The 21,704-nt window shown below is 50.0% G+C and overlaps 1 protein-coding gene across 3 annotated transcripts in view; it reads right to left on the bottom strand.

Annotated features, from left to right (window-relative positions):
• SBNO1 (strawberry notch homolog 1) overlaps positions 1-21,704 on the bottom strand; it is a 257,136-nt gene that overhangs the window by 53,522 nt on the left and 181,910 nt on the right. For all 3 annotated transcript variants that reach the window (XM_063964507.1, XM_063964505.1, XM_063964506.1), the window contains one exon: positions 5,499-5,692. In XM_063964507.1, the coding sequence (XP_063820577.1) occupies positions 5,499-5,692 (194 nt within the window). The remainder of the gene's footprint in view (positions 1-5,498; positions 5,693-21,704) is intronic.

The following is a 21,704-nucleotide window of genomic DNA, read 5'->3' as shown; positions in this document are numbered from 1 at the left end:
TAGTCTGCTTAGAAGCAGGAGCGCCAACCTTGTTGGCCGCATACAGGACAAACAGCGCCTTTGTTTTCCTAACACGAGCCGTTCTGGCTACATAAATTTTCAAAGCTCTGACCACATCAAGAGACTTTGAATCCGCCAAGGCTTCAGTAGCCACAGGCACCACAATAGGTTGGTTCATGTAAAAAGACGACACCACCTTAGGCAGAAATTGTTGACGAGTTCTCAATTCCGCTCTATCCACATGGAAAATCAGATAGGGGCTTTTGTGAGACAAAGCCGCCAATTCGGACACCCGCCTTGCGGACGCCAAGGCCAATAGCATGACCACTTTCCAAGTGAGAAATTTAAACTCAACCTTTTGTAAAGGTTCAAGCCAATGTGACGTAAGGAACCACGGTGCCACTGGGGGCACAAAGGGAGGTTGGATGTGCAGCACACCCTTCACAAAAGTCTGTACTTCTGGAAGTGAGGCCAATTCCCTTTGAAAGAAAATTGATAAGGCCGAAACCTGTACTTTAATGGAGCCTAACTTCAGGCCCGCATCCACACCTGCTTGCAAAAAGTGGAGAAAACAACCCAGCTGAAATTCTTCCCTAGGAGCCTTCTTGGATTCGCACCAAGACACATTTTCTCCAAATACGGTGAAAATGCTTCGCCGTTACCTCCTTTCTAGCTTTAAAGTAGAGTGGGGATGACTTCCCCGGGAATACCCTTTCTAGCTAGGATTTGGCGTTCAACCGCCAAGCCGTCAAACGCAACCGCGGTAAGTCCTGGAACACGCACGGCCCCTGCTGTAACAGGTCCTCTCTTACAGGAAGAGGCCAGGGATCTCCTGTGAGTAATTCCTGAAGATCCGGATACCAGGTCCTCCGTGGCCAATCTGGAACAACGAGTATCGCCTGAACCCTTGTTCTTCTTACGATCCTTATCACCTTTGGGATGAGTGGAAGTGGAGGGAACACATAGACTGACTGAAACACCCACAGTATCACCAGTGTGTCCACTGCTATAGTTTGAGGGTCCCTCGACCTGGAACAATAAGTCTGAAGCTTCTTGTTGAGGCGAGACGCCATCATGTCTATTTGAGGAAGTCCTCAACGACTTGTCACTTCTGCAAAGACCTCTTGATGAAGACCCCACTCTCCTGGTTGGAGATCGTGCCTGCTGAAGAAGTCTGCTTCCCAGTTGTCCACTCCAGGAATGAAGACTGCTGACAGAGCGCTTGCATGTTTTTCCGCCCAGCGAAGAATCTTGGTGGCCTCCACCATCGCCGCTCTGCTCTTTGTTCCGCCTTGGCGGTTTACGTGTGCCACGGCTGTAATGTTGTCCGACTGAATCAGGACGGGCAGGTCGCGAAGAATATGTTCCGCTTGCCGAAGGCTGTTGTAGATGGCCCTTAACTCCAGCACGTTTATGTGCAGACAAACTTACTGGCTTGACCATTTTCCCTGGAAATTTTGTCCCTGTGTGACTACTCCCCAACCCCAGAGATTCGCGTCCGTGGTCACCAGAACCCAATCCTGGATCCCGAACCTGCGACCCTCTAGAAGGTGAGAACTTTGGAGCCACCACAGGAGAGAAACCCTGGCCCTGGGTGACAGGCTTATCTTCCGATGCATGTGCAGATGGGACCCGGACCACTTGTCCAGCAGGTCCCACTGAAAAGTTCTTGCATGGAATCTGCCAAACGGAATGGCCTCGTAGGCCGCCACCATTTTCCCCAGTACTCGAGTGCAGTGATGAATCGACACTCTTGGCGGTTTCAGAAGTTCCTTGACCATGTTCTGGAGTTCCTGAGCCTTTTCCAACGGGAGAAAGATCCTCTGCAGTTCCGTGTCCAGAATCATGCCCAAAAACGACAGCCGAGTTGTCGGAATCAACTGCGACTTTGGTAACTTTAGGAGCCAGCCATGTTGCAGCACCTTCAGGGAGAGTGCAACGCTTTTTTGTAACTGCTCCCTTGATCTCGTCTTTATCAGGAGATCGTCCAAGTATGGGATAATTGTGACCCCTTGCTTGCGCAGGAGCACCATCATTTCCGCCATTACTTTGGTGAAAATCCTCAGGGCCGTGGAAAGACCAAACGGCAACGTCTGAAATTGATAGTGACAAACCTGTACAGCGAACCTCAGGAACGCCTAATGAGGAGGATATATGGGGACATGTAGGTATGCATCCTTTATGTCGACTGACACCATAAAATCCCCTCCAGACTGGAGATCACAGCTCGGAGAGATTCCATCTTGAATTTGAATCTTTTTAAATACAGGTTGAGGGATTTCAAGTTCAGAATCGGTCTGACCGAGCCATCCGGCTTCGGGACCACGAACAGGGTTGAATAAAAACCCTTCTCCCTGTTGTAACGGGGGAACAGTGACAATGACTTGCTGGTGACACAGCATTTGTATCGCAGCACACACTACCTCTCTCTCTGGGTGAGAAACTGGTAAGGCCAATTTGAAAAATCATTGTGGAGGCACGTCTTTGAACTCCAGATTGTATCCTTGGGTCACAATTTCCAGCACCCAAGGATCCAGCCCGGAGCGAACCCAGACATGACCGAAGAGCTGAAGACGTGCCCCCAACAGTGCGGACTCCTGCAGAGGAGCCCCAGCGTCATGCGGTAGATTTGGTAGAAGCCGGGGAGGACTTCTGCTCCTGGGAGCTTGCCACAGCCGACGATCTTTTTCCTCTTCCCTTACCTCTGGCCGCGAGGAAGGAAGATCCACGTCCTTTTCTGAATTTATGAGACCGAAAGGACTGCATCTGGTATTGAGGCGTTTTCTTTTGCTGTGGAGGGACAAAAGGCAAAAAAGAAGACTTACCCGCGGTAGCTGTAGAAACCAGGTCCGCGAGGCCTTCACCAAATAAAACTTCACCTTTGAAGGGCAGGGCCTCCATAGCCTTTTTAGAGTCAGCATCACCATTCCACTGATGAGTCCACAACGCCCTCCTAGCCGAGACTGCCACGGCATTGGCCCTTGAAGCCAAGAGGCCAATATCTCTCGCCGGCTCCCTTAGATATATTGCCCTGTCCCTCATATGACCCAGCTTCAAAAGTACGTAATCCTTATCCAGGGTGTCTGTCAGATGACAAGTTATCTGCCCACCTTTCAATATCGCTACTCACCCATGCAGATGCCACAGCCGGCCTGAGCAGCGTACCCGTAGTAACAAAAATAGATTTTAAGGTAGTTTCCTGCTTACGATCCGCAGCATCCTTTAGGGCCGCCGTGTCAGGGGACGGTAGCGCCACCTTTTTGTACAAACGCGCCAGAGCTTTGTCCACCGTGGGTCAAGATTCCCACCGTAACCTATCCTGCGAGGGAAAAAGATACGCCATAGCAATCTGCAGTCTCTTGTCAAGGTATTCCCAAGCTTTTTCAAAAAGAGTTCAGTTCATGAGAGGAAGGAAACATTACCTCAGGTTTCTTTCCCTTAAACATACAGACCCTTGTGTCAGGGACAGTGGGGTCTTCTGTGATATGTAACACCTCTTTAATTGCCACAATCGTGTACTGAATACTCTTGGCCACCTTAGGATTTAACTTGGCCTCATCATAATCGACACTGGAGTCGGAATCCGTGTCGGTATCAGTGTTTGCTATCTGGGTAAATGAACGTTTCTGAGACCCTGAGGGGGCCAGAGATTGCGACAAACCATCTCTCATGGATTGTCTCCATGCTTGGTTCTGAGACTCAGATTTGTCTAACCTCTTATGCAATAAAGCCACACTTGCATTTAAAACATTCCACATATCTACCCAATCAGCAGTCGGCGGTGGCGACTGAGTCACTCCCACATTCTGTTCAGTCTCCACACTAGCCTCCTCCTGGGAAGAGCCTCCAACCTCAGACATGTCGACACACGCGCACCAAAACCACAAAACACACTGGGCTATAGGGGACAGACCCACAGGAAGGTCCTTCAGAGAGACAGAAAAGGAGTTTGCCAGATCACACCCAGCGCCCCACCGGTCTGAAGGAATTAAAAAACGCCCCAGACCTGTAAGCGCTTTTATACCAAATAATAAACACCAAAATTTTGTGCCCCCCCTTCTTTTCGTGCACCCTGTTACTTGTGTATAGCAGTGAAGGGCCAGGAGCAGCGTCTCTGCAGCAAGCTGTGGAGAAAATGGCGCTGGTTAGAGCTGAAGGAGGAAGCCCCGCCCTCTACCCGGCGCGCTTCGTTCCCGCTTTTATTTATACTGGCGGGGGTCTGTATACATTGCCTATGCAATGTATACCTTCATGCCAGTCTCAAATGAGGATATATTGCTGCCCAGGGCGCCCCCCCTGCGCCCATATAGAGCCGCTTGTGTGAGGGAGCAATGGCGCGCAGCGCGACCGCTGTGCGGTACCTCAGAAAGATCTGAAGTCTTCTGCCGCCTTTGAAGTCTTCTTGCTTCTACTACTCACCCGGCTTCTCTCTTCAGGCTCTGTGAGGGGGACGGCGGCGTGGCTCTGGGAACGAGCAGCTAGGCGCACTAAGTGATCAGACCCTCTGGAGCTAATGGTGTCCAGTAGCCTAAGAAGCAGGGCCTTTGAATTCACAGAAGTAGGTCTGCTTCTCTCCCCTCAGTCCCACGAAGCAGGGAGCCTGTTGCCAGCATTGCTCCGTGAAAATAATAAACCTAACAAAAGTATTTTTTTTAGAGAAAACTCAAAAGCTCCCCTAGTGTGCACCCAGTCTCCTCTGGGCACAGAATCTAACTGAGGTCTGGAGAAGGGGCACAGAGGGAGGGGCCAGTTCACGGCCATTAAAGTCTTAAAGTGCCCATGTCTCCTACGGATCCCGTCTATACCCCTTGGTCCTTTTGGAGTCCCCAGCATCCTCTAGGACGAAGGAGAAATCAGAATTAAATAACTAATGCAGAGAGTTCAACAATATTTTTATCTGTATCTTGCTTTACGCTGATGCGGCGTGACGCTGGATCTTGCGGAGACAGAGGTGAGCTGCGCTCAGTTATTTCAGCTGTGTCTGTTTGCTGCAAGCAGACTCCAGTGGGAACTTTTGGCAGGCTATTCGCTTGTAACAGAATGCTAGTTGAAGAGGGGAGAGATACATTCCTGGACAACTCCGCATCCAGGGGGCCAGACAATGAGTATTGTCAGTGAAGGTTGCCAATAGTAAGAGAGATGTATTTGAATCACTGATGCTGGCTTCACCCTCTCTCGGTGCTGTTCCAGGGATCTCCTATACTAAGTCTATGGGGGCAAATTGCTAATTTTGTTACAGATATGTACAAACGACAGACATACACTTTCCATCTACAGCCATCCTGCAGTTGTATGGTAAAGCCGCAGCATTGGACGGATGCTCGGATGGTTTGTGGAAAGAAACGGTTACAAATCTGTTAGATTAACAATGTGTCTCCACACATACCTGACTATATCCCCTACCAGCATAACACCAGGGTCACCCCCAGTAGTGGAGAAATGTAAACTAAGAAATGGAAAAGCTACATGTATAGTAAAATGGCCATGTTGTATATTACCTCTGCCACGTTATCAGGCCCTCCAAGTTCATCAATAAGCTCATCCAACGTGTTTGGAGGAAGAGCTTCTGCCAATTGATCTAGTTTATCCAGCAGTTCTTTCTTCATTTGCTGAGCCCTCTCCACTGCATCTTGACTGGTCACACAGCTGTTACTGGTATTGGTATTACTGGAAATGGCATTACTAGAAATGGCTGAAGAGAAAGAAGCATAGGGGGTCATTCAGAGTTGATCGCTCGCTACGGATTTTCGCAGCGCAGTGATTACGGCAGAATGGGGCTAATCTGCGCTTGCGTATGCACCACAATGCGCAGGCGTGTCGTACAAGTACAAAGAGCTTTGTGGTTTTGGTTCTAGCAACACTTCCAGTCGCACTGGCGGACGCAAGGAGATTGACAGGAAGTGGGAGTTTCTGGGTTTCAACTGACCGTTTTCTGGGAGTGTTTGGAAAACTGCAGGCGTGGCTGGGCGGGTATCTGACGTCAATACTGGGACCTTCGTCGCAGCAATCATCGCACAGAATAAGTAACTACAGGGCTGGTCTTGTTCTGCACAAAATGTGTTTCTGCCGCTAGGCTGCACAGTTGTTCACACTCCTGCAAAGCAAAAATACATTCCCCCGTGGGCAGCGACTATGTGTTTGCACGGCTGCTAAAACGAGATTTATGGTAAGAACTTACCTTTGTTAAATCTCTTTCTGCGAGGTACACTGGGCTCCACAAGGATTGGACAATGGGGTGTAGAGTAGGATCTTGATCCGAGGCACCAACAGGCTCTAAGCTTTGACTGTTCCCAGAATGCACAGTGCCGCCTCCTCTATAACCCCGCCTCCCTGCACAGGAGCTCAGTTTTTAGTTAACCAGCCCAATGCAGTAGCAGGAAAAGAGAAGACAACGGTTAGTAGCCACATACACCACACTCTCACGACAAGAGAAGTGTCAGCGGCTAACGCCATACCAACCCAAAGAAGCTAAGTGCGTCAGGGTTCGTTTTCTGCTGCGGGGTACACTGGGCTCCACAAGGATTGGACAATGGGGAAGTCCTAAAGCAATTCCTTATGGGAGGGAACGCACTGTAGCGGGCACAAGAACCCGGCGTCCAAAGGAAGCATCCTGGGAAGCGGCAGTATCGAAGGCATAGAACCTTATGAACGTGTTCCCGGAGGACCACGTAGCCCCCTTGCACAATTGTTCAAGGGTCGCACCACGTTGGGCCGCCCAAGAAGGTCCAACAGACAGAGTAGAATGGGCCGTAATGTGAGTAGGAGCTGATAGACCAGCCTTCACATAAGCATGTGCAATCACCATTCTAATCCATCTGGCCAGGGTCTGCTTGTCAGCAGGCCAGCCACGTTTGTGAAATCCAAACAAAACAAAGAGAATCAGATTTTCGAACAGAAGTAGTTCTCTTCACGTAGATACGGAGAGCCCGTACCACATCCAAAGACCTCTCTTTGGGAGACAGATCAGGAAAGAAGGGCCGGAACCACAATCTCCTGATTAAGGTGGAACGAAGAAACCACCTTAGGTAAATATCCGGGACGAGTCCGAAGAACCGCCCGGTCACGGTTAAAAATCAGATATGGGGACCTACAAGACAAGGCACCCAGATCCGACACTCTTCTAGCAGAGGCAATAGCCAGCAAGACCACCACCTTAAGGGAAAGCCACTTAAGGTCAGCTGAACACAGGTGTTAAAACGGAGGCTCCTGCAACGCCTCCAAAACCACGACAAGTCCCAAGGAGCCACAGGCGGGACATAGGGAGGTTGGATACGCAACACACCCTGAGTGAAAGTATGATCATCAGGTAAAGTCGCAATTTTTCTCTGAAACCACACCGACAAGGTAGAAATATGAACCTTGAGGGAGGCCAGACGCAGGCCTAAATCTAGGCCCTGCTGCAGAAAAGCCAAAAGTTTGGCTGTACTAAACTTGGAAGCGTCATAATTATTAGATGCGCACCAAACAAAGTAGGAATGCCAGACTCTATAGTAAATCCGAGCAGAAGCCTGTTTCCGGGCCCGCAGCATAGTTTTAATGACCTCTTCAGAAAAACCCTTAGCCCTCAAGACTGAAGCTTCAAGAGCCACGCCGTCAAAGACAGCTGGGCTAGGTCCTGGTAGACACAGGGGCCCTGAACGAGGAGGTCTGGGCGTTGTGGAAGCAGAAGTGGACACACTATAGGCCTTGCAAGTCTGAGAACCAGTGCCATCTGGGCAACGCCGGAGCCATGAGAAGCAGATTTCCTTTTTCTTGCTTGAACTTCCGAATTACCATGGGCAGGAGTGACACCGGAGGGAACACGTACGGCAGCCGAAACCTCCACGGCACCGCCAGCGCATCCACGAATGCTGCTTGAGGATCCCTTGTTCTTGCTCCGAAGACCGGAACCTTGTGATTGTGTCGAGACGCCATCAGATCTACATCTAGAAGACCCCACTTTTCCACTAGGAGTTGAAACACTTCTGGATGCAGGCTCCACTCGCCGGCACGCATGTCCTGACGACTGAAAAAGTCCGCTTCCCAATTCAGGACTCCCGGAATGAATATTGCCGATATGGCCGATAGATGGCGTCCCGCCCAACGTAGAATCCGTGAGACTTCCTTCATTGCTGAACGGCTTCGAGTGCCGCCTTGATGATTTATGTAAGCCACAGTGGTGGCGTTATCCGACTTTATTTGAACAGGACGGTTCTGAATTGAATGCTGGGCCAGGTTCAACGCATTGAAGACCGCCTGCAATTCCAGAAGAGCCACCAAAGTAGCGACAGACTGACCTCCGGAGTCAATGAGATCATGTGAGACCTGATCCGGTGAGGCAGGCCATCCCACTTGGCTAGAATCAGCCTCTGGAGGGGCTGAGACTGGAATTGAGCATACTCCACCATGTCTAATGCTGAGACCATGAGGCCCAGCACCTGCATTGCCAAATGTATCGACACTTGCGGACGAGAAAGTAGCTTCAGGACTTTCTCCTGAGACAAGAACAACTGCTGGTTGTGAGTGTCCAATAGCGCTCCCAGGTGCACCATGCTCTGAGCAGGGACCAGGGAGGATTTCTTCCAGTTGATTAGCCACCCGTGGGCTTGTAGAATCTGGACCGTCATATCCAGATGACACAGGAGAAGTTCTGGGGAATTTGCCAGGATTAACAAGTTGTCCAGGTACGGCAGTATCCTGACCCCTTGACGGCGGAGTACCACCGTCATCACCGCTATTACTTTGGGGAAGACTTGCGGAGCCGTTGTCAAACCGAAACTGGTAATGAAGATTGCCAATAGCGAACCTCAGGTATTGCTGATATGACACTGCTATAGGAATATGCAGGTACGCATCCTGTATATCCAGGGAGACCATGTAGTCCCCAGGTTCCAAGGCCAGAACTATAGAGCGAAGGGTTTCCATAAGGAACTTGGAAACCTTCACAAACCTGTTCAATGCCTTGAGGTTGCGAATGGGCCGGGAGGACCCACTCGGTTTCAGGACTAGAAACAGCGGAGAATAGTACCCCCGGCCCCTCTGAGCAAGAGGCACCTGTACTACGACTCCTGTATCCAGGAGGGTCTGTACCACCGAATGCAGAGTGTTTGCCTTTGTCTGGTCCGACGGGACGTCTGTCTGGCAAAATCGATGCGGGGGTCGGTTTTTGAAGGCTATGGCGTAACCTCGAGTGACGACTTGCCGTACCCAGGCATCTGAAGTGGTCTTCAACCATTCCTGGGTATACCCTAGAAACCGGCCCCCCGGAGGTCCGCCCCGTCATGCGGCAGGCTTATCGGTCTTGGAAGCTGGCTGACGGGCAGCCCAGGATCTTTTGGGCTTCGGCTTACCAGGTTTAGAAGTGCGGGCCTGCTTGTGGTACGCCTGAGCTTTTGCTTTACCTGAAGGGCGAAAGGACGTACCTTTAGCCTTCGACACAGAAGGAGCGGTATTTGGTAGACAGGCAGTTTTGGCAGTAGCCAAGTCAGCCACTATCTTATTTAAGTCCTCCCCAAACAGAATATCTCCCTTGAAAGGGAGTACCTCCAGGGTTTTTCTAGAGTCCAGATCCCCAGACCAGGATCTCAGCCACAATATCCGGCGAGCCAGGACTGACGTAGTAGAGGCCTTGGCTGCTAGGATACCGGCATCTGAAGCCGCCTCTTTAATATAGCGAGAAGCTGTGACAATATATGACAAGCATTGTCTAGCATGGTCAGAGGAGATTTCAGTATCTAACTCCAAGGCCCACGCTTCAATAGCCTCGGCAGCCCATGTAGCTGCAATAGTGGGCCTTTGTGCAGCACCCGTGAGGGTGTAAATCGCTTTCAGACAACCCTCCACACGCTTATCCGTAGGCTCTTTTAGAGACGCGACAGAGAGCTGAGGAAACCACCATCCTAGCCACATGTGAGTGTCCACTGGAGGAGGCGTTTCCCAATTCTTAGACAGCTCTGGCGCGAGGGGATAGCGAGCCAGCATTTTCTTGTGAGGCACAAACTTCGTACCCGGGTTTTCCCAGGGTTCCTGACGTATATCCACTAGGTGGTCAGAGTGAGGTAAAACTTGTTTAACCACCTACTGACGCTTGAACCTATCTGGTTTCTTAGGAGGGACGGATGGCTCGGGATCATCCGTAATCTGTAGAATTAACTTAATAGCCTCCACAAGATCAGGAACATCCACATGTGAACTACCCTCCCCATCAGCCGTATCAGAGTCAGAACCTGTGGGGTCAGTATACGTGCAGTCTTCATCAGACGAGGTGTCAGTGACAGCAGTGGATTGTGAGGAGACGAGCGCTCGCTTAGAGGAGCCCCTTGGACTTAGGCGAGCGATGGTCAGACTTTTTAGTAGTCAGGGACTGGCTCAACTTCTTTAACTGAGCAAATAAATCGTACGCCCACGGCGGGTTAGCTGCAGGGACCACATACGGTTGTACCGGCATTGGGGGACCCATAGGGGGTGTTAGTTTATGAACTAGCGTATGCAGAAGCGTGGAAAAAGCGCCCCACGGTGGGTCAGTATGTGCCTCCGTTGCCATAATCCCACTGGGGGGCAAGGAGCCCCCAGAACCAGAGCCCACAGCTGCTATATTCTCCTCATATGGATCTGTGGCTTCAGCAACACCGGCAGTGTGTTCAGCCCCAGAACCGTTACCCTCAGAAGCAGACATGGTATACTTGCAGTATGAGGTAACAGTACAATTATCAGCAGCACTATACCTCTAAACCCAAACCCCTGCGCAGTGTAGTCAGCACCAGCAGAGATAAAGGAGAGATATGGTGACTAAATCACAGAGAAAAATATGTAATACAGTATATCTTTGTGAAAATCCTATATTAGATAAAACCTGACGCACCAAGCCCCCTCAGGTTATAGAATATAGGGATAGCAAGTTGAGTGAAAGACACGAAATAGGGATTTTTGTTTACTTATTGTAAAATCTATTTCTCTGAGTCCATCTGGGGGACGCTGTGCCGTTACTTGTGGAGTTTGGCACAGAACTATTAAAACCTGACTCCTCCCCCCTCCAACCCCTCCCATCTCCTTCCTGCCTAGCCAGTACTTCAGGTAACGTTTAGCCAAGCCAAAGGAGATAGACCGAAAAAAACAACCGGATAAACCAGACAAACATACGGGAGGGATCGCAGCGTCCCCCAGATGGAATCAGAGAAAGATTTTATGGTAAGTAAACAAAAATCCCTATTTCTCTTTCATCCATCTGGGGGACGCTGCGCCGTTACTTGTGGGATTTCCCAAAGCAAGCTAATGAGAGGAGGGAGATGTAGACGGCATAGCCGTCCGTAAAATTTGACATCCAACAGAGGCAGTCTCCAAACCAAAAGTATGAAAACGGTAAAACTTTGTAAACGTATGCACAGACAACCAGGTCACCACCCTACACAGCTGCTCAATAGATGCACCCCCGCGAACAGCCCAAGAAGCTACAACAGCTCGAGTCGAATGAGCTCGAATTGAGTCAGGAACTGAAACATCAGAAGACATGTACGCCTGTTTGATGGCCGAAGTTACCCAACGAGCCACTGTGTTCTTGGAAGCCGGCCAACCTCGTTTGGGCGCATCAATTAAAACCAACAATGCATCCGTACGAGATAAATAAATCCGTAAGGCCCTAACCACATCTAAGAGAGCCAAATGGGAATCCTCCCCGGAAGGAGAAGGAGTAAACGCTGGAAGGACAATGTCCTGATTTAGATGAAACGCTGACACAACCTTCGGAAGGAAGGAAGGTTTTGTTCGCAGAACCACCCGGTCATCATGAAACACCAACAAGGGTGGTCTGCAAGAAAGAGCTGCCAATTCAGATACTCGTCTCGCGGAGGCAATTGCCAATAGGAAGACAACTTTGAATGTTAGATACCGCAATTCTACAGATTTCAAAGGTTCAAATGGAGATTTCTGAAGAGCCGTAAGGACGAAGTTTAAATCCCAAGTGGCTGAATCCGAAGAACTCCCTGAAGGAACGTCTGAACTTCTGGAATAATAGCCAGTCTCCTTGGAAAAAGAACCGACAAGGCAGAAACTTGACCCTTTAGTGAATAAAGTCTCAGACCCTTATTGAGACCCTCCTGAAGGAAAGATAACAGGCGAGGAACTCTAAACAAATCCGGTGTTAAACCACACTTTTCACACCAAGCAATGTAAATACGCCACACTCTGTGGTAAATTCCAGAAGTCACCGGCTTTCTAGCCTGAATCCTTGTTTGCACAACAGGACGAGAAAAAAACCTTTTGCCGACCTAAATCTGGGTGGTGACATGGTCCTTGAATCAGAAGATCTGGACGCAGAGGGCGTCGGAATGGTTCCTCGACGACCATGTTGCGCAGAAGAGTGTACCACTGCCGGCGTGGCCAATCTGGGGCCACCAGAGTGATTGGAAAACCTTCTCGCCGAATGCGTTGAAGCAGACGTGGAATCAGTGGAAATGGCGGAAACACGGCGCTGTCGGTGCATCGATTAGAACTGCTTGAGGGTCCTGAGTACGCGACCCATAGAGAGGAAGTTTCTTGTGGAGATGAGACGCCATCAGATCTACATCGGGCATCCCCCACCGGGCTACTAGAGTCAGAAACACCTCCTGGTGAAGCTCCCACTCTCCCGGATGCACCGTGTGACGGCTTAAGAAATCCGCTTCCCAGTTCTCGACTCCTGGAATATGAATTGCGGATATGGCCGAAACCGAATGTTCCGCCCATGTGAGAATCTGAGCGACTTCTTTCATGGCGGACCAGCTTCGAGTGCCTCGTTGCTTGTTTATGTAAGCAACTGCCGTGGCGTTGTTGGACTGAATCCGCACTGGATGACCCTGTACCATGGTTTGAATCCGAAGTAGTGCATACCGGATTGCCCTCAACTCCAAGATGTTGATCTGTAACTTTGACTCTTGACTGGTCCAGAGCCCCTGAAAGTGATGAGTCTGAAACACCGCCCCCCAACCTCTGAGGCTTGCGTCTGTGGTGACCATCACCCAAGACCAAATCGTGAACGGAACTCCTTTGGTCAAATTGGGGCTGTGAAGCCACCAGCGAAGCGACTGACGAGTCTGTACAGACAAACGGATCAGCTGTAACTCCAGATGAGGCCCTGTCGAGTCCAACAGTTGAGAATCTGAGCCTGAAGGGGTCTAGCATGAAATCTGGCATATGTTACTGCCTCGAAGGTTGCAACCATCTTGCCTAACACCTGCATGCATCCGAGAACCAAAACCACCGGTAAATGTACCAGTGTTCGAATTCTGGACTGTATGTCCTGAATCTTGTCCTGAGGAAGAAACACTTTCTAGTTGTTGGTGTCGAATACGAGTCCCAGAAACAACATTTTCTGGGAAGGAAGCAAATACGACTTTGGAAAATGTATTATCCATCCGAATGACTGTAGAGTCTCTATCGTGAGACGCAAGTTCTGGTGAAGAATCAACTCTGACGGGGCCTTGATCAACAGATCGTCCAAATACGGAGTAATGTTGACTCCCTGACACCGCAGAACTGCCACCACATGGCCCATAACCTTTGTGAATACCCGAGGAGCCGTGGATAGGCCAAAGGGGAGAACCTGAAACTGAAAATGCCAAGGGTCGACTGCGAATCTCAGAAGAGATTGATGACCCGTCCAAATAGGAACATGCAGGTAGGCGTCTTTTATGTCTATTGAAGCCAAATATTCCCCTGGTTCCATAGCGGCGATAATCGAGCGGATGGATTCCATTTTGAACTTTTGGGTTGAGAGATATGGACTCAAACCTTTGAGATTTAAAATGGGTCGAAACGAACCGTCCGATTTGTCCACGAGAAAAAGACCAGAGTAAAATCCCGACCTCTCTGTTGAGCGGGAACTGGAAGAATTACACCATTTCGTAAAAGAGTGGCTGTTGCATGAAGAAGAGCTCAACGTCTGGAGGGATCGCTTGGAAGAGGAGTGACGAACAGACGATATGGGACTGGTTCCTCGAGATCTAACATATATCCCCTGGATATGACCCCCGTCATCCAGCGATCTGGGTTCGACAGAAGCCACACCTTTCTGAATTGTAGTAAACGAACTCCAACCGTCATTGATCCCTCCGGCGATCGTGAACCGTCATGCAGTAGGTTTGTCGGCAGGTTTACTGGCTGGTCTACGAGTTGCCTGTGTTCCTCTACCTCTGAATGCCCCTCTTCGTGGGTACCTGGAGAAAGCACGAAAGAAATGGAAATTACCTCTGCCCTGTGTACAAAAGGACCAAAACCTTGTAGTCTTCGTTTCTGAGGAGCAACTGGAAGTAAAGGGCTCTTTCCCCCAGTAGTATCGAAAATAATCTTCTTTAATTCCGACCCAAAGGGAAACTCACCTTCAAAGGGCACCGCCGTCGAGGTCGGTTTTGAGTCAGAATCTGCATTCCAAACCCAAAGAGACCGTCTTGCTGTCACGGTCAAGGCAGAAATACGGAATTGTAGCGCAGCCGAATCTAACAAGGCCTCACCCACATAAGTAAGAGCCTCCGAAATCTGTTCTGCTAACTGAATGGCTTCCGATGGATCGTCAGACTGCATTCCAGATACGACCTGTGCTAGCCAGTCATCAGCGGCCTTGAGGACCCAAACACCTGATAAAGAAAACATAGATTTAAGTATTGCTTCAATCTTCCTATCTGTGGGATCCTTCAACGTCACAGACTGTACAGAAGGAATAACCGTAGATTTTGCTAAATGTGAAATAGGAGCGTCTACGTTTGGGGCCATTTCCCAAAATGTTGTATCCTCCTCTGTAAAAGGATAGAGATATTTCTTAGGGGCCTGGAAACGAGAATCCGGCTTAAGCCAGGGCTCCTTTAAAATATCTGCAAAATGAGAGTAAGAAGGGAAGACCGTAACTTGTCTTTTCTGTAGTTTGAAAAAAAAAAACAGAGGAAGTCTCTGCCACTTCCGTATCCTGAATATTAAGAGTCTGACGGATGGCTTCTATCAGCAATCTAACACCTGAGCTAGTAGAAAATACCTCATCTTCCCAGGCCGAAACTTCGTCCCACTCTGGGTCTACTTCCCCATCCTCCAATGGGGATGTCTCCAACTCCTCCCCCGGGAAAGTTATAGCGGGCAACGGCTGTGGCCGTTTTGTATCAGAAGAACTGCCGGCAGAGTTTACAAATTTATTTAGAGATTGAGTTAAATCAGCAAGACACCTGCCCATATTCTGAGCCCAGAGAGGTTCCCCCGTATTCTGACCGGAATCAGCCCCCGATCTGGACTGACGTAATTCTGAAATGGCATCCACCATGTTCCTGGCCCAAGGAGGCATAGAATGATCCGCGGAACCCCCCTGCTGGTCCGCCACAGATGCACCAGAGCATGAAGTACATAGGGTACCCGCGTCCGCGCTACCCTTAGCTAGCTTTGACCCACATTGTGAGCATGACAAACAAACCGAGGAGGTCTTCCCCTTTGTAGATTTGTCTGGCTTACTGGTCATAATGAAACTTTTTTTTTTTTTGTAAATAACAATGTACTACAAACGAACTATAAACCCAGTAGAGTAGTGAACAGTACTGTGAATTATACTGTGCAATTTATATTGTAAGAATATTGCGAGTTATACTGTGCAAATTAAACTGATAACCCTCACTAAAAGCATAGAAGAACACTATGCCCCCAAAGTATACTTGCTGTTAGGTGACCCCCACTGAATAAACAGGGTGAGTAGTCGTGAGCCAAATAAGTGTCTGAGCCGCGTGTGCTGCACAGCGTCCCCCGTACTGCCTCTGGAGAAGATGGCGCCCCGGAGCTCTGTAGACGCTGGGCTGGAGTGCGCGCGCGGTAGTGCAGGGCGGGAATCCGTCCCTTCTTTAACTGACGTATGCGCCGGGTCAGCCCTGAGAAGGCGTGCTGTAGCCGGAACTCCCCGGCTCCTGCGCGCCGCTACATACAGCGGCTCTCTGCGGGCAGCGACTCACCACTCTCCCGGACTAACCAGCAAACCAGTAGCAGGGATCAGTAAAGCCCTCGCTACTGTGTACCACCGCTCATCTCCGGGGGAAGGGGAGGAGGGGGGGGGGGGGGGGATAATGTGACAGGGGGAGGACACAGAAGAAATAAAGTAAATAAAGGAAATATAGGAAGGATAGACCAATACTGTCAGAGACAGATTGTGTCTATCCTGTACCTCCTCACTGCCGACTTCTTCTCATAGAAACAGGAATCAAGCCCCAGTGACCGAAGTGTGGTGGCCTCCAGCAGCAGAATAGAGTGGGAACTCTTATCTAACCCCACTCTAGTAGTACCCGTCACCTGTATACAGGGACTAGGCACTCCAACAATAAAATAATAAAACACCTAACTTAATCCTTCAATGAAAAAAATATGTGCCTGTACTCTACAGGCACAAAACTAAAACTGAAATACTGGCTAGGCAGGAAGGAGATGGGAGGGGTTAAAGGGGGGAGGAGTCCGGTTTTAATAGTTCTGTGCCAAACTGCACAACCACACACCTCTAACCCACAAGTAACGGCGCAGCGCCCCCCAGATGGATGAAAGAGAAATGGACAACACTCAGCTATCAAAAGCACACACAGATAGTCACAGTTTGTACAATGCAGAGGTTATTACTGACAATAATACTGCACTGGACTAGCTTACACAGCTATATAACAATAGATATAACCGTACACAGTAAGAACTGGATGTATATCACAGGGTAATTGTACTATAAAACCCTGACTAAGGCGTGGCCTGGCTGGCATCGAGGAAGGTCGGGTAACTGCTGAGCTCCGGCCGACAATATATTAAAATACACCCCTGTGCTGGATTTGGAAGCCCACCTACAAGGGAATAGTCCCCTAAGCCTTATCACATCACCCTGCACCCGGAGGAAGAGGCTGCGGAATCGGGGGGGCCCTGCGTTGCCCCCTGCGGATTGCGGCCTACCTCCACCCCAGAAGCCGGGGCCTCGATTTTGGAGCGGCGCCGGCGATCCGTTAAACCCGGTGCAGCGACCCTGCGGACTCCCTCCCCCACCTAAAAGGCACTCCCTGACACCAGAAGACTTACCCATCGGGCGCTGGCCCTCACGGGAGACCGGTGACCGGACGATCTGCGGGAGGTGAGGGCTGAGACGAGTGTGGCTGGCGGCCATCTTGTGGTTGGCGCCGCCCGGCCTTTAGACTTACCTAGCCGATCCCCGGCCTCTCCGGGCGCCTGCCCTTCAACCCCCGTCTTACACATCATTCCTGGCAAGATCTCTTCCCCCGCTGGTGGGGATCAACGACCGGGGGACCTCCGAAGGGCCTGTATATCACTGATCAGCGGCGGCCATCTTGTGACTGGCTCAGCACCCATCTCACTCCCTGACTGGGGCTGGCTGTAACTAGGGCTCCCCTCTTGTGGCGAATACTGGAATAGTCAGCTCACAGCCACTATACCTATATTTCTATAACCCTGCCTGTTCTCATGTCTCACCTCCGCGACTTTTGAACGGAGGAGGCCCTGCGTGAACCCCCCCCCCCCCCCCCCTTCCCCAACCCTGGGTGTCGCACTGGTGGCCGCACTGGAGGATTTCCAGGACTGACGCTGGAGGTGAAGATCACTGGGAGTACCCTGGAGACTGAACAGGCAGATAGTACCACACATGAGCTCCCAGGAACCTGGGGTATCAGAGAAATACACAATCTCCTGAGGTCATTTTACACCCCCCTCCGGAAGAGTAATAACCAGAAAGCCTACGCCAGTGTCTTTCCATCAATACTCTCCACGTCTGCAGAGACCCTCTAACCTCTATATTTTTTCTCCTTGCTGTCTGGCGCCCAAACACCGCCATGCACTGCCCTGGACTTTTGTTCTCTACTACTCTACCCGGGGCCACCTGATGGCTATCTGATACCAGGCCACAGGGGGATGACCGCTTCCTAAAAGCCATGTCGCCGAATGTATCCTGCTGATCCTGACACATCTTGAGCTACTTGCAAACAACCTCCACACTGTCCCTCTCTAGAATATGAGACGTGCCTCGAAATCCTCTAGACGGAGCAAAAACAACCAACCACGGAAAGTCACGAGGTCTCAAACAGACCTGAGGCCCTTCCTACATCCCACGATATCCCCACAGATGGAGAGCCGTTCCTCTCCCCGCTCCCAGACCTCCCCCTCTGCTTCTCCGACTTCGAATCCAGCTGACGAGATGGCTGATCCTTCGGCAGCTAGTAGTCGCGAGCTCCGGGATATCCTAACCTTCATGAGGTCCCTTCCCACAAAACAAGACCTTCAAGACACTATCAGGAACGAGCTCTCTTCCATCAAAAGCGACATTTCTCACCTATCCGACCGAGTGGTTACTCTGGAGGAGGACCAAGAAGCCAGTGCTTCCTGTATGTCCCAGCTGAGGGATTCTGTCCTTGCTCAGTCCAAAGAAATCCGAGCTTTACAGTCCAGAATGACAGATATCGACAACAGGGGCAGACGGAACAACATCCGAGTCCGTGGTCTCCCGGAGGAGGTTTCCCAGTCTGGTCTAGTGGACGCCCTGTCCAAGATATTCAACAAACTCTTGGGAACAAACTCAGATAATGTCATCACTTTCGACAGAGCCCACAGAGCCCTTAGACCGAGGGGCCTAGCCACTGACCGACCTCGCGACGTCATTTGCCGGCTCCATTACTTCGCCCAGAAGGAGGAGATCATGTTCAAAGCCAGGCAACTTGATAGTATCGACTTCAATGGCTGCACTATAAGCCTCTATCAAGACCTTTCCTGGTACACACTACAGCAGCGGAAATCCCTGAAACCCCTGACGGATGAGCTGCGGAAACGTCAGCTTCGCTACCGTTGGGGATTTCCATTTCACATTCAAGTCTGCTCCTCGGGGAAATGGTACACCCTATCTTCCCACACAGACCTTACCCCGTTTTGCACCTCCTTAGGCCTTCCTCCAATGTCCATTCCAGACTGGGAGTTTCCTCTTCCAGATGTGCCTCCTCCTAAACGGGCTTCCAAAGAGCAACCATGGCAAGAGGTTCGAGGTACTGGGAAGAGATCCCAGTCTATTACATCTCCTTCCAAAACCGATTAGCTGTAATGGACCCATTTGACTGATATTGTTATTTCCCTCCTACAGGATCGCTTGCTGTTAATGCCATGTTAGAGGATAATTTTTTCCTCTCTCGAAGGATCCACATCCATGTTACATATCAATCCCTAGTTATTTATAGAGGTTTTTGATAGATGGTTAATATTCGTGTTCAGGCTGACCGGCAGGGGGAGGGGGCGGCGGAATTTGCTGCTGCCCTTAGCCCCCCCCCCTCTGGCCATCTCCCTTCTTATCTCTTTTCCCTCTCCTTTTTACTGTGTCAGTTTAAATATGTTATTGTTGTTATCATGGTTCAGGTTGCGGTCCATCCCCCATACAATACCCGCCTCTGGCTACACGCCGGTAGGGAGACTGACGAGTTCACGGTTTAGTCTCTCTCCTGCGGGTCTTTTGCTGATGTTATTACATTGTTTTTGTATTTCTTTCTATTCTATCCCTTTTTCCATGCTTGCTCTTCCTTCTCTCCTTTCCCCCCCCCTCCACTTCAAGGTTTCTAGGACAATGTTCTACTTCAACCCACCATGAGTTCCCCAGGGAAGATTAAAGTGCTGTCCCTTAATGCACGAGGTCTCAACTCGCCGGAGAAGAGATCTAGCCTTTTACGTTTGTTAAGATCTGAAAGAGCAGATGTTGCATTAGTGCAGGAGACCCATTTCAAGGTTGGAATCCGCAACCCCTCTATCACCAATCGCTACTTCCCAATAGCGTTTTACAGTAACACCCCAGGTAGCAAATCCAGGGGGGTGGCTATTGTTTTCTCCAGGGACTTGCGTGTCTCAGATGTTGTCATACACAGGGTAGTACCGGGAAGGTTCCTTATTTTGACCTGTAAGATCTCTGAGCAAATATTTACTTTTGCGGTGATCTACGCCCCAAACCAGGCCCAGCTATCCTCCTTTAATTCCTACCTCCCGAAATTAGATTCTCTGTTACAAGGTATCACGGTTTTAGGTGGTGACTTTAACTGGACATTAGACCCCAATACTGACACTTCATCCCAAACCTCCAGATTTGTTGCATCTAAATACCGCCGTGTTAAACACCTACTTCACACACGGCAACTGGCCGACTCCTGGAGAACCCTTAATCCCTCAGGACGTGACTACTCCTTTTATTCATACCCTCATAAGGTTTATTCTCGCATCGACTACCTATTCCTCAGCCATAGACACCTCCCACTTCTTATAGATGCCACCATTGGTTCTATCACATGGTCTGACCATGCCCGGTGACTTTGACCTTGACCCTCCCTCACGGCTCTCATAAACAATGGACCTGGAGACTCAATGAGTCTCTTCTATATGACACACTCTGTAAAGAAACCTTAGACAAGACTCTAGACGACTACATCGCCACAAACGTCACGGATGATGTCTCCCACCTCACCGTGTGGGAGGCGCATAAATGTGTCCTTCGCGGCAAGTTGATACAACTGGGCACCCACAAAAAGAAACAGAGGCAATCCCTGATCTTAGGACTTTTACATAAAATCCACACCCTTGAGACAGCCCACAAAGTATCACTGTCAGATGTGACCCTAGTAGAGCTATCAGAAGCCCGCTCTCAGCTGAATAAACTTCTCTCTAACAATATAATTCATTCCATCCGTAAATGTAAGCAGAAGTACTACCAGTGGGGCAATAAACCTGGTCGAGTCCTGGCTCATGCTATACGAGCCCAACACTCGGCTTCATTTATTGGCTCGGTGAAAGACGCCAGAGGGACCCCCAAATTTAAATCACCTGAGATTGGGGCTTGCTTCGCACAATTCTACACCTTGCTCTACAATCTAGAGAACACTTCCCCTGCTGTAGATCCCCTCCTTTTACACCAAAAAATAAGGGACTATCTAAAGTCCATCGATTACCCTGTTCTCCCACCCTCGGAGCTAAATATACTGGAAGCCCCCTTCACTACACAAGAGTTAAACCGGGCCATCTCCTCTATGAAGTCGGGGAAAAGTCCTGGCCCTGACGGCTTCACTATAGCATACTATAAGGTGTTTAAAGATAAATTGCTTCCTCTCCTTCTCCGGGCATTCAACTCAATTACATCTGGCTCCCACTTCTCCCGTGACTCATTAGAGGCCCACGTGTCGGTTATACCGAAACAGGGCAAAGATCCTCTGGCCTGCTCCAGTTACAGACCCATCTCCCTTCTCAATGTAGATCTTAAAATCTATGCAAAGATTCTGGCGAACAGACTTAATGTGCTGATCCCTCTCCTAGTCCATAGTGACCAGGTGGGTTTTGTCTTGGGCCGAGAGGCCAAAGACAACACTACCAAAATTCTCAACCTCATTCACCTAGCATCCCATAGTACTACCCCTACCGTCCTACTCTCCACTGACGCCGAAAAGGCATTTGATAGGGTCAGTTGGAAATTTATGGAAACCATCTTGGAACACATAGGCTTAGGTCATAATGCACTCACCTGGATAATGGCCCTATATGACTCCCCGACGGCAAGGGTTCGCGTAAACGGCACCCTGTCAGACCCATTCCCCATAAACAACGGCACCAGACAGGGCTGCCCACTATCTCCTTTGATCTTCGTGCTATGTATCGAGGCATTGGCCAGGTCCATTCGGGCTAATCAGGCTATCAAAGGTTTCACCGTAGGTGATGGTGAATATAAGCTCGCCTTGTTT

The sequence above is a fragment of the Pseudophryne corroboree genome, chromosome 1 (genome assembly GCF_028390025.1).
Source record: "Pseudophryne corroboree isolate aPseCor3 chromosome 1, aPseCor3.hap2, whole genome shotgun sequence".
Classification (NCBI taxonomy): Eukaryota; Metazoa; Chordata; class Amphibia; order Anura; family Myobatrachidae; genus Pseudophryne; species Pseudophryne corroboree.
Note: the sequence above shows the minus strand (reverse complement) of the source record. Positions and strands in the feature narration are given on the sequence as shown.